The sequence below is a fragment of the Alternaria novae-zelandiae genome (assembly GCF_023758075.1).
Source record: "Alternaria novae-zelandiae strain BMP 2774 chromosome Unknown scaffold_4, whole genome shotgun sequence".
Taxonomy (NCBI): domain Eukaryota; kingdom Fungi; phylum Ascomycota; class Dothideomycetes; order Pleosporales; family Pleosporaceae; genus Alternaria; species Alternaria novae-zelandiae.
The window spans coordinates 1360722-1373415 of record NW_026056964.1 but is presented as its reverse complement, the minus strand read 5'-3'; the positions used below and the strand labels follow the sequence as shown (position 1 = coordinate 1373415).

At 53.5% G+C, this 12694-nt stretch overlaps 5 protein-coding genes across 5 annotated transcripts; 3 read left to right on the top strand and 2 right to left on the bottom strand.

Moving 5' to 3' along the window:
- Positions 1-1094: 1094 nt before the first annotated feature.
- On the top strand, positions 1095-2090 carry J4E88_002950 (uncharacterized protein; the record flags this gene model as incomplete). The annotated part of the gene is made up of 1 exon (XM_049396606.1): positions 1095-2090. The coding sequence occupies one exon, from the start codon at positions 1095-1097 to the stop codon at positions 2088-2090; it is 996 nt and encodes a 331-aa protein (XP_049257954.1).
- A 459-nt stretch (positions 2091-2549) lies between these two features.
- Positions 2550-3239, top strand: J4E88_002949 (uncharacterized protein; the record flags this gene model as incomplete). The annotated part of the gene is made up of 1 exon (XM_049396605.1): positions 2550-3239. One exon carries the CDS (start codon positions 2550-2552, stop codon positions 3237-3239), a length of 690 nt encoding a protein of 229 aa, XP_049257953.1.
- Positions 3240-4327: 1088 nt separating this feature from the next.
- On the top strand, positions 4328-4968 carry J4E88_002948 (uncharacterized protein; the record flags this gene model as incomplete). The annotated part of the gene is made up of 3 exons (XM_049396604.1): positions 4328-4429; positions 4480-4612; positions 4790-4968. The coding sequence occupies 3 exons, from the start codon at positions 4328-4330 to the stop codon at positions 4966-4968; spliced, it is 414 nt and encodes a 137-aa protein (XP_049257952.1).
- Positions 4969-6403: 1435 nt separating this feature from the next.
- J4E88_002947 (uncharacterized protein) lies at positions 6404-8102 on the bottom strand (the record flags this gene model as incomplete). Its single annotated transcript, XM_049396603.1, has 4 exons — positions 6404-7257; positions 7304-7449; positions 7502-7884; positions 7935-8102. The coding sequence occupies 4 exons, from the start codon at positions 8100-8102 to the stop codon at positions 6404-6406; spliced, it is 1551 nt and encodes a 516-aa protein (XP_049257951.1).
- Positions 8103-10044: 1942 nt separating this feature from the next.
- Positions 10045-12263, bottom strand: J4E88_002946 (uncharacterized protein; the record flags this gene model as incomplete). The annotated part of the gene is made up of 4 exons (XM_049396602.1): positions 10045-10368; positions 10561-10604; positions 10661-11089; positions 11222-12263. 4 exons carry the CDS (start codon positions 12261-12263, stop codon positions 10045-10047), a joined length of 1839 nt encoding a protein of 612 aa, XP_049257950.1.
- Between the last annotated feature and the right edge of the window lie 431 nt (positions 12264-12694).

Here is a 12694-nt window from a genome sequence, read left to right as displayed (position 1 = left end):
AGGTTCGTGGTCACGATGGAACCTTCCGAGTACTGGGATCTAAGTATTGACCATTTGCAGGTGAAGAACTTCATCGAGTCCAACAACATCCGTTATCCGACCATTGTGTCGAGCGGAAGCAATGGTAGTCTCTCAGAGGTGATGAGCAACTCGGAGCTTGCGGCTTGTAAAGGCGATGCACGAAGTGTCATCTCGAGGCTTCGAGAGAAGGGCGTTATGCAGCAGAAAGCGGCCTCTCCTTCTCTGTAGCGAGTACCATTCGACACCGTTTAGCTTAGCGCCTGTACAAGCCAACTTGTCCTTTGAGCAATGCCTAAGCATACTAAAAGGGCCATAGTCCATGAGAGATGCTGCAGATAGCGAGGACAGATGAGCATGGCTGTGAAGAAAGCCGCGCTTTCCGTCCCTTCGATAAGTGCTGGTCGCATTGCCACGCTGGTCAGCTCTTTAACCCGGCTTCCATCTTTCCCGCTGCCCTTGCGCTTCTCGAGAATGGCGCCAATGTAGAATAAGACGAAGTTGTTGACGTGAAATGATGCTTCTAAAACAGCCACTGAGAGCCAGATGCTCTTTGCATCGGGCTCATCATTACGCGCTAAAGCGCAGGATATAGGGATGGTCGAATAGACGACGAAGTCGCCCAAAAGGTCGAAAAAGCCGCCAAGATCCGAAGACTGGTTGCGTGCGCGGGCGACAGCGCCGTCGAGACAGTCCAGTGCCCTGTTCAGTGCCCAGAATGTGGTGCTCGCTAAAGTATTGTTGGATGCAGCGTAAATACAGGAGATCACACCCGAGGAGAAGGCCAGAAACGTGAGAACTAGTGGCGAGCAAACGGAGGGAACGAGTGGCGTGATGGAATCGAAGAGCGTGTCTTTAATCGGTCGAAGCTGGATGTCTAACATGACTGCGGTAGATGCCAGCTGGATAGCGAATGATGGTGCTGGGTGAGATGCAATTTCGAGATAGAATGCCTTCGGAACCGTTCCGATCGGATGACGTCAAGAGTCATGAATGCCCAGAAAGCGCCAAAGGAAGGCAAATGGATGCGATTCAGTATACTATGAACTTCTCTTCACTCGTTACCACATACAATCATGGTTTCAATGTATCGAGCTGCTCTAGGAACCCTGTTTCTCTCTTCCGTTGCCTTCCCAGACCTATACCAGCCTCTTCTCACACACCTGTGGCAATGGCTGATACGGAACCCTCTGTATCGTTTGTCGACTTTTGAGACGATATGGACAGTCCTTCTTTACGCAGTAATCGAGGTGTCTATGACGGTTGTGTTCATGCGAAACCCGCAATGGAGATTTGCAGTTCAGCAGGATACGAAAGAGGGAGATGCAGCTAGGAAGCCACATGGGATGCGACGCCCTTCGCGACGATGGGGCGAGGCTGTCACCTACATGACGCCGCTGCTGCTCATGGATCTGACCATGATCAAGAAGTTTGCCGATGTTCCGCTTACTGCAATGCTAGAGTCGGGCAATTACCACGCGGCCGCGGCAGCAATCGCAGCAAACAACTCCACTGCGGCGTATCACAGCACGTTTCTGGTGCCAACACTGCACAACATGACGATGTCTTCGCCGCTGCAAACGCAACGCGCTCTTCCCGACCTTCCTCCTACGAGCCGCCGAATCGCCCTCGAGCTCGCGACGAGCTTTTTCCTCTACGATGCGCTCTTCTTCCTCTTCCACTACTCGCTTCACGTCATACCCGTGGTCAAGCGATGGCACGCACCGCACCATCGACACGCCGAGATACACCCCCAGATTACCAACCAGTTGCACATTCTCGAGCGACTGGGCCTGGTGCTGCTGGCCAACTTCAGCCTCAACATCATAAAGAGCCATGTCTTCACGCGGACTTTGTTTGTACCCATATTCGTATGGCTATTAGTCGAGCTGCATTCGGGGCTGGATCTACCGTGGGGTTATGACAAGATACTGCCCAAGGGTTGGGGAGGCGGAGCAAGAAAGCACAGCCTCCATCATGCACGAGGCGGTGGAGGCTACGAGCCGTACTTTACATGGTGGGACAACTTGCTGGAACAAGCGGGCCAGATTCCGAAAGAACATGTCGAATAATTGCGCACGAGCCCCCTCGGTTACAGATGCATCGCACGACTACCGAAGTGTCAATAAGCACAACGAAGGCGCGTCTACGGCCTATGTTTGCCTTTGGATAGCCAGCGAGCCGCAGCGGTATAAAACGATCCACAGCATAGCTTTCTATAGAGCCTCGCCTTTGTGTCGGTATAAAAAAAGCGTTGAGCCTCCGCGGGAGCGGGAACTTGCGAGATACCGAGGTCGCTAAAGATCAGGCGCCAGCCGCCCCTATTGAACGCCACAAGAGCTTGATTCACGATAGTATGGAGGGCCTCGCGACGCGAAAATTCTATACATAAGAAGTTTCGCTGTAGACAAATTGTAGGTATCGCTCATTGTCGCTCGTTCTTCGTACAGTCACTCGTTACAAATTCTGTGTCTCATCGACAACTTCACTCTTTCAAACTTCGTACTCTTCACAAGATCGATCCAGTCACCATGGCTTCAAAGTTCATCCTCGTCTCCATCATCGGCCTAGTTGCTGCGCAACAAGACATCCCAGCAACTATGTCAGTCCCATGGATCGGCGACATCTTCGAAGGCTCAGTCTTGCCGAACATGGTCGGCTCCGTTGTCACCGCGAATCCCACCGCTACGACTCTTGCACTCGCCTGCGCTACCTCCATCGACTGTGGTCTCTTTCCAGCCGAAACCCTCGTCTTCGGTCCTTCGACTTGGAATCTCAACATGGGAGACCCAAGCCCGGAGTCCGACTTTACCGCTACAATGGACTGCGTGATCATGCCCGAAAGCGCGATATGCAAAGAGACGGCTGGTGGAACCGAGGCAAACTTTCCCGGCAGCAGCACAGAGCCATACAGTGGCTCAGCTGTAGGCACGTTTGAATTGGTGATCACGGCTGGTGTAGAGAAACTCAGCCAGGCCACGGAAGCTACTACCACTGACGCTGCGACATCCACCGCTACTTTGTACAAATCACATCCGATGTCTGGATTTGTGGAAGAGATGAGTGCTAGCACAGGTGTTGCAGCGAATTCTGGAAGTGTGAGCCAAACTGCCAGTGCCGCTGCGGCAGATGCTACTGGCGCTGCCAATGCTAAGAGTGTGGTTGGTGGTGGTGGTCTTCTTAGCATCGCTGCTGGTGTAATCGGAGGCATGTTGCTATGAAACCTCGTTAGTCTAATAATACTATGAACTCTGAGTTGCTGTGCATTGCTTGACACACGAGAACTTTGGCACATTTAACATGCCGCGCACTGCGTCATTGCGCCTACGGGAAGATGCTTGGCCTCAAGGCAGCGCACTCTATTCTCGGGGATCAAAAGTTGCAGATCACCCACAAGCACTCAGCTTCACCTCTTGACGTAGCCAAGCTCAGAGTTCCATGTTGCCAAGCTAGTCATCCCCTATGGCCAAGTGCTGTGCCGTAGCACTGAGGGCTGGTTTCTGATTGCTCGCTTATATGTTGAAGGTGACACACTGTGATCGATAGTAATGTAGCAACAGTCATATGCTCCTGCTACACGCGAATTTGGTCTCACAACACTCACGATCTACCGAAGTGCTGATGGACTTTCCTGCCAGTCTGCCACAGGTGGTGAAGTTTCGTTTATCTTCAATAGTCCCAAGAGGACCCCATAGTTAATGGATGATGTGCAATCTCAGTAGTGATAGAGTCCAGTTGATGATGGTCCTCATGGAGCTGGGGTGACTAGTGTAGCGCGATTTATCCCATATACGTAAGCATTGTTCTATTTTAACAGCTTGGCTATGTCGATGAAGTTCTTGGCCCGGCCGGTTATTATGACTTCAAGTCCGCATCCGTACCGCCCCAAAGATCCTTCACTGTTATGAGCGCATTTTGGTTTAACCGTTACGTCGTGTATCGTCGATGAAGGCATGTAAAATTACGCCTTGCTGTAGAGTACTCGTTGCCCGACTGTAAGCGCGTCGCTGTTCACCGTCGTTGGAATGTATCGTCGTCGAGATGAGAAGCGAGGTTCGCCTTGTTGCATGGTACTGCTTGTACGCGCTGACTGTATCTTAAACACTACCAGTCGTCGGCCATGATTTTTCACGAACCTGTTCGTGAGGGAATTGGCACTTCTGGGCAAAAGACGTCTGGAGATGAGAGGTATGGAGTCCCTCAAGGCACAGCTTAGTGTATAAAGTGTGAGACTGAGCCATCCTCACTCCCAACTCCATCGCAAGTCTTCAGCATCTTTCAAAAAGCACACATTCGACGTGTTTTCGAGATGCATCTATTCCTTCCGTTCCTCGCCGGTTTTGTCGGTGTCGCCACTGCAGACTTCTTGATCTACACGTTCGAAGACAGCAACTTTACGGGTGAACTTTACGTAAGACGTGTATTGTTCTTGGAACCAGAGTTCTACTAACGCAGCTCTAGTTGGGGTGGAAGTTCTTCGATGGCCCCCCGGACTGCAACGCTATCTGTGACACATCCAACCTCGGTGGAACGGACGACGCAAGTGACGGTGGCGTTCGTTGTGAGGGTAATGGTAATTGTCTCCGTAAGAGCTGTATGTGATACAAAAACTGACTTCGCACATTTGCACTTAGACCCAGCAGGTGGCTGCTCTTATTATCCGGATGCTCTGATTACGGAACTCGAAGTACATGTAGAGGGCGTTATGCACTGGACTATCTATGGTGAGAACTCGTCGGTTTACCACCATGTCCCAAGCTAACAATCCGAGCAGAGGACAAAGGGTTCGACATGGAGGCCGCGGATGGCAGTGGCTCTCAGGGCGTGTGTACGCCTGATACCTCGGACGATTACGATTGCGCCAGCTGTGGTAGCCGTTCAGTAGGCCGTCGCGTCTTCACTTGCAAGAGCGATTTCACGGCGAAGGACTTCGGCTTGGAGACCAAATGAGGTAGCCGGGGTATTGGTATTTCCGGAGATGCCTGTGCGGCGTCCTAGTCTTGGTTCGAGCGTCTTCTCCTTGGCTCCTGCGACTCAGTGCGAGTTTGCTCTGTCTTTACCGAATATGTTGCACATTCTGCCATCTAAAAATGATCGAATCCGGTTATTTGAACCTGTGAAAGGTCGTCTGATCAGTTTGTGATGTCTTAGGAAAGCAACGAAGCACTGACAAGTACGCGCAGACAACTTCCAAAGCGCTAGCCTTCTCTGACTTCCCAATCGTTGCTAGGAGGAACGTGCTGTAGTCGGGCATAACCGAGAGATGTTGGCACGTTGGGTTAAGCGGAAACGTATCATCCTCGGTGAGGTCGTCTCCAGGCGCTGAGCTCCCTTGGAAATACTCATCCGCGGATATAAGCCGGAAGCGGCTCCGTGGAATGCCTTGGCGGTCTTCTACCAGTGCATCCTGCAAGGCAAGCAAACCATTTCCTGCAAGGCCGATGCTTTGAGATGTGCCACGGGCTTGGGTTTCCTGGTGTAAAACGAGAGAGCTCGAGATGGCGTATAATTGTGGGGCGAACCCAGCGTATATGATGGTCGTCGTGCTCGTTACCCGCGCGCGCATCTCTTCGTCTATCTTCACTCCCTTATTTTCATTAGTTCTGAAACGTCCGAAATACATATAGCGAATTGCGGTATCTTGTACTGTTAGGTTAAAAGTCGAAAGCGACGCATTCACCGGATGTGCTGGTGTGGACATGGTTTCTGTGAGGGAATGATGAAATGAGCTGCTTCGAAAGAGCAGGATCTAATGTGAGAATTCAAGACGTATAGGGAGGTGCCTGAAGAGAGACTCTGAAGGGATCGCTAAAGAGGAGGTCTATCAGTGAAGGGAAACTGCTGGTGTCGAGCGCTAGAACGCGCTTTCCTCACAGGAACCAGATGACGTCATCGCGTTCCTTCCCACGAACCTCGCAACAGCAGTGATAATGCCACAGCTCTTCGACTCCATGCATTTCGAGGCGCATTCCTGCGAAATCGTGCAAATGGACCCCACCGAAGCGTGTTTTTCCAGATCGAAGTTCTGCGCGATCGATGATCGATGGCAATTCGGACGAGCGGCAGAGTGGGTGCGGCTAATGTGTGGCTGCACGTTCCAATGGAATTCCCGAGGTCGACGCGACAAGTCTCAACACCAAGACTTCACCAACGCATGAGCGCTTTGTTTACGGGACCGAAAAGCCTCCCCCGGAGAAGAGTAAGTATGGTTCTCACATGACCATCGCGCAAGGTGTTGGATCACTAGCCTCACTATTCCCTTTGCAAGCAAGACTGATTTGGAAACTGACCCATTCTCCTGGGCTAGAGTTTTGGAAGAACTGCTATACTACCGAACGCGCAGACGGATATCGAACAAACGAGTACACGATGCCACCATCAACGCTTATGTGGTGTAGTAGAAGTCGGGCCGCACATCACCCATATCCTCAATCTCCTCCTCGGTCTTCCCCTGTACCCATTGGTCGCGCTTGCCCGCCTTCCTGAGCTTGTTCTCGCGCTTGAGCGCAATGTGCATGAAGAGAGTTCCACCGAATAGGAACAAGAACATGTAGGCGAGCACGATGCCGTGGCCGGTACGGTAGTGCGGCTTCTCCTTGCTCATGTAGATGTTGGACGAGACGACACCGTTCATGTTACCCCATCCGACGACGACACCAACCATAACACCGCGCTTCAATGAACCCTCGACGTTGTTGGAGGCCCAAGTCAACGTGTTGGAGACTGTGGGGTAGATACCCATGGCACCGAAGAATGTGGCAGCGTACTGGACTTTCGCGTTCGTGGTGGCAAGTAACATGGCGAATCCAACGCATCCAATCGCCGAGACGATGAGGTTGCAGATACCACGCTTCTTGGTCTTGTCGGCGATCCATCCGATAAACACCGTTAGGGCGGCAGCGGCAGCGTAAGGAGGGACGGACAGGAGCTGAGCCTTGGTACCTTTGTGGCCCATACCGAGTAGAATCGTAGGGAGGAAGAGCGAGAAAACGTACAAAGGGCACAGGCAGCCCATGTAGATGACGGCATATCCCCAAGTTTTCCAGTCACGAAGGGCAGCCATCACGTGTCGGCGGTCGATGCCTCCAACCTTCGCACGGGCTTGTCCATCGGCCTTGAGGCGACGCTGGGCTCGTAGCTTCTCGTCGGCTGTGAGGAATCGGGCCGTGTCCGGGAAGTCGAAAACCATCCACCAGCAGAAGATGCCGACGAAGACAGTCATCAGACCCTCAATAATGACTGCGCATGTTAGCTTGCATCATATGTCTGGATCGTGAAGACATACAAATCCATCGCCAACCGGAGTAACCACCTGCACCATCCATCTGGGTGATAGCGGCAGCCAAGAGACCGCCGAAAGAACCAGCAAGCGCGGCTGCGGAGAAGAACAAAGCAGCACGGAAACCAAGTTCCTGACGTTTGTACCAGCAGCTTGAATATTGTCAGTGACGGACGTCCGTTCGAGAAGCAGGGTGCAACTTACGAAAGGTAATAGTTGACACCTGGGAAAAGGCCAGCCTCGGCAATACCCAGAAACCAGCGGCATGCGAGAAGGCCCGCTTTGTTCTGAACAAGACCCATGAGTGTCATAATGGTACCCCAGGCAAGGATGATAGCCGTGAAAAAGACACGAGGGGACCATTTCTTGATGGCGATGTTTGTCAGCGGCTCGAAGCCGGCGTAAGAGATGAAGAAAATAGTCAACGCGTCGTTGTAGCCGCGGCCTTTAGGATCAATTCCGATCTCCTCTTCCATATTCGCGACACGAGCATTGCCGATGTTGGTCCGGTCCAAGAAGGACAGCAGATACAACAGCGACAGCCACGGGATGAGCCACTTGTCCATCTTCCAGACCAATGCTTTGTCCTACGAGAAGTCAGCGAGTTACGGGACGAAGAAATCGGAGCGTGTCGTACAAGCGCGGCGCGTTCGGCATCAGATTTGCCTGCGTCTGGGTCGGGCAGGTCATCGACATCTCCAGGTGTGCTGATCCGAGAGCTGTCAATGTCGTTGGCGTAGATGTGCTGGCCCTTCTCGTTGGCCTCGTGGACCTCGAGGCTGGAGTGTTGCTGTACGGCTGCCATGATGATTGGTGCCTGAGGGTGGACTGGAGTACAAGAGTCTGAGGAAACGTTCGCAGGAGGGGCAGCCAAGTGTCTCTATATGTACTCAGGCTCGCGAACGCCGTGGGTGTGTCGCTCGAAACGAGACGGACCCTGCTAGGGTTGATATGACCAGCTAACCTAGCGCAACCCGGGACCCCATGGGGCGGTTGGATGGGACAAGATTGTGGATCTGACTTAGCCCGTCTGCTGCTGCGTCCGAGCGTGGCGGTGGTAACAGCGCCGAAGAGGGCGAAGACGCGATATCTTGACGCGCCTTCGCTTGGCGCTATCGGCTGCAGTACCACGTTGCCTCTGGCTTGTCAAATCTGTCACCAACCGACTCGCTGCGGAAGTTTACCCTCTCTCGCGCTTCACCGATCACCTTGCACGTCTACTCAGCGGATCCAAACGAAGCGCGTATCCGTAGATTGGGTTTCAGCCTCCCAACTGCAATCCCTATCCTAGGAGTGCGGACCGATGCCACTGCGGCCCCTACGAAAGCAATTATTCCACCATATCGTCCTTTAGGCAGAGCCCCTCCTCGCTCCGGACCAAGCGCATGTATTGGGAACTTGCTGCGTTCCAGAACGACCGGGACTTGCGTTAAATGGCATCTCTGGGCACCGCCGACGAGGCCATTCGAAGCCTCGTAAAAACGCCCACCAAGACCTTGGCACAACGCCCTCACGCATGGAGCCGCGGATAAGGATTGGGCGACAGGGTGTTTCTCTTCAGCCGGCAGGACGAAGCTTTTCGCTGAGCTTCGCTCAGTAATTATAGTCACGTCGTGTCACAGCGCCCAAATCTCACACGATCCTTAAGGTCTGGTGTTGAGTTTTCAACACAGCGCGCATCAAACAGCGGACTCTTCCCCGCCATGCCCATCATCCGGGGGTTTTGTGGGGTGGCTTGGCAGCGCTAGAGTCGGCCGGACTCACATAGGCCGCCCCGCTCGCCAGGCATCGCGCACTCTGGTGCTCTCTGGAAATCCCGCTGTCCACTACTGGGATAAAGCTGACGAGAGCCCAGATGGCTGCATCGGATAAATGGAGCACTGGCCTCCTGTAATTCGCCAGTGCCGTCCAACGCCCATGGCGCGAGCGGAACAATGGAAGCTGCTGGTTCTTGTATGGCAGCGTCAAGCACCCTGCACCACCCTGCACCATGGATAGCGACAGCACTGGTCTGAGGCTACTTGCGACGGTCTCTGAACCCGGGCTACCGTTAACAAGCGACATCTGGGCACGGCATTTGCATTGACTTCTGGACTACCCGCACGTGGCCCACGGCGATACCGCAGGCAGTTTGTAATCGTTGCGCTGCCCCCGGCGAATAGCCTACGAATCCAAACACCTGGATGGCGCACACGATGTCATGCCTAGAAACGCCAAACAGCGCACCAAGCCGATCGTCCATGTGGTTGTCGCGTGGCCGTCCGCTGGATGGGATCCAAAAGATCAGCGAGCGTTGACTGAGCCCCTTGCCTGCTTCCACCCATCTCAACGTTCCGCAGCTCCTAATTGCGTGCTGCGCGATCATCTAGTTGCGTTGCTGCGGCACAGGTCGAATGCATGCCAAAATACGCCCACCTGCGACAGGGCTCCCTAGCTTGTTGTAAGCAGCCGTCAGCATCGGGAACGTGCTCTCTCGTCTCTTCGCAAACATGGTAGAAGAGAGATTGGCCAACCACGCCGCAATGAAACATGGTATCAATACTGCGTACTGACATCTCAACACATGCAACATGTCTTCTGGCAGTATACGACAGGTAAGTTCCAACACACAGTGATTGCTCTTTTCATCTTCAATTACGCGAGAGCATCTAGAATCAGGGTCTGGTTATCGCTTGATATTTATATGTCTGCATTATCAAACGCGGACATCGGCGAGGCGCGTCTAGCAAACTATCGAAACGCATCGTCTAAGCGCAGACATTCAGTCTCGCTACCGATGGGTCGTGGTCGCTGACTTGCGCATCATACTCCGGCCATGTATTAACATGAATGTGCTCAAAGTCTGCCCTGCTCTTCTTGGCCAAGGACGGCGAGACGAACATGTGGTCCAGTTCCTGAGCGTTCATGTCGAAGAGATAGGTGTAGCGCTCGAGCTCGTCCTCGCGGACTACCTCGTCTAGATCCTTGAGCCCTGAGATCTTGGTGTACTCTTCGAGGGGTTGCACAAAGGCAAACTCGTTAAAGTCCCCTGCAGTCACGACGCGGGCGTTCTTGTCCTTGGAAAGGATATCCTGCAATTCAACGTCAGCCGTGCTCTCATCTACACTCCAACTTCATAGCTTCAGGGGCAAGAAAAGGCATTCCCTTCGTGCGAGCGTGGCGTTCTTGGTACCACCGAGGGACGGAGGTACGAGAAGCGTGCTGCAGCCACCCCTCTCCGCGCCGCCTTGCCGCATAGAGCCGCAACCGACTTATCAACGTACCTTGACGAAATTCGCGGTGAGACGCGCCTGTTCGAGACGATCATCTAGAAGCATATCGTTAACGACTGTTGCACGAATCTACTCAGATTGATGAACTCACCTACGCCACCATTGACTGGTGGTCGAGCATCTCCATGCAAACTGCTTGATCCTCCCTTTGAGCCAAAGTGCACATTGACCGTGAAGAACACATTCGGCTTCTTCGCGCCGGCCTTTCCGATGACCTCCCACTGTGCAGCCAACGGCTTTCGGCTCGCTGTCCAGGCGTCATTTGCCGGTTCGATACGTCCAGGGTTGTACTTCAATGTCGGGCCAGCAAGCACTTCGTTGGCATCAAGCGGACCGCCCGGGTTGGGCTTGTAGAGGCGAATCAGGTTCGGCTTGTACAGGTAGGCGACGCGGATGTTACCACCGGGCTGGCCACCGTCTTGATCGTCAACAGGCACAATATCGGTGAATGTGTAGTTTGGGCCACCGGCTGCTGAGATGGCAGCTGTGAGTGTGCTGAGGGTAAGGTTTGCGGATACGACTAGACATGTCAGACGATTCTGTTCAATGCGTGCGACGCGGGAGAGGATTGCGGCTCGTATGCGCCCCGTCCCGGGTACGACATTCGGTCAAGGAAAACGGCAACGCTGTGAAAGGTTTCTGTGGCACTTACCTGCGTCGTTGGTGGGACCGTTGTCGTCCTGTACCTCCTGAATGAAGAGAATATCTGGGCTCTTCATGTAGTTCACGATGTGGTTGGCAAGATCAGGGTGGTGGTCAGATGTAGGGGCAAGGTTCTCGACATTGTAGTCGCCAAAGGTAATGCCATCGCACTTGCCGCTCGATACAAGCTTGGTCGCCGGAGGAAGAGCAGGCGTCTGGCTCTTAGTGACCTTGATAGCGGTAGTAGGGAGGATGCGGTAGAAGCCAAAAGCGTAGCTGACGATGCCAGTAATCTCTTCGACTGAATCGCCCATCTTGGTGCCAGTGGGGTTCTTGGTTCCGTCGAGAGGAGTTCCGATAACGATGGCCTCTGGGTTGGCATCCTTGTCAGTCAAGGTCAATCCACCACGGTCATTGCGACCAGAAACCTTCCAGTCTCCAGCTACCCAGGTGTCGCCGTACTGGTTGGGCTTGGTGAGCGCAGTAGGCTTCTTGACAGTGACCAATTCACCGGTCAAGCTCTCCCAGAAGTCAAGACCGTACTTCTTTGGCTGCAGCTCCGGGTTCGCAACGCTAATCTGCGACACGTTGTTTGGCACAGCGAATACATCTCCGCCATCCAGACTGCTGTATTGCTCATTTGGAGGGTCGCGGGTGTCTTTTCCGATAATCAGCGGCTTTACGGCAGCACCCGAGCTGAGTCGCCCCTGCAATACTGGTGTCGAGAGCTGGGTCAGGTAGATGTAGTCCTTGTTCGAGCGGTACTCCACCACCTTGCCTCCCACAACAACAGTATCGCCAACCGTCAAGTTCGCACCAAACGTGCGACCAAAAACGTATACAGACTCGGATGTCCGCTCGTCGCGGTCAGGCTGTGTCGATCGCAGCCAAAGACCATCGGGTCCCTTCGCCGTAACAACACCAGTAACGTTCGAAACCGTCTGATCTCTGTATGGCGAGAGAAACTTGTTTCCATTAATCTCCGCAATCGTCAGCGCAGTAGAAACCGCCACCGAGGCCGAAAGGGCAAAAAGTCGCGTCAAAGGCGCCATAACGAAGAGTAAAAACGAAGGTATGAACCGGAATAGCGTTTACCAGTATTGAGGCCCGGGCCCTATCTTCTTATAATCCGCATTGCTACCATGCTACCATGCTACCAAGTCAAAAAGCGCGTTCCAAGAACCCGGTCCCGCTGCTGTCTATCAATGACGATCGCGCTACACTCCACTTGACCTGTTCCTGACAGTTATCGCCGCTGGCCGTCCGACCCATCCGTTACTAAACACCAACCCACCTCTTGCTCGACTAACTCATCTTCGCAACTTGCCTATCACAGCCAGAGAACAACATGCCACCGGCCATGCGCGAGCGCCGATAGCCCTTGGCAATACCACTGATTCTCTTGACATCTTGTGCGTGTTTTCGACGCGTGCAGCGACGCGCGTGGTTTGGTTGGTCGGAGTGCAGCGCTGGACCCTGGTTT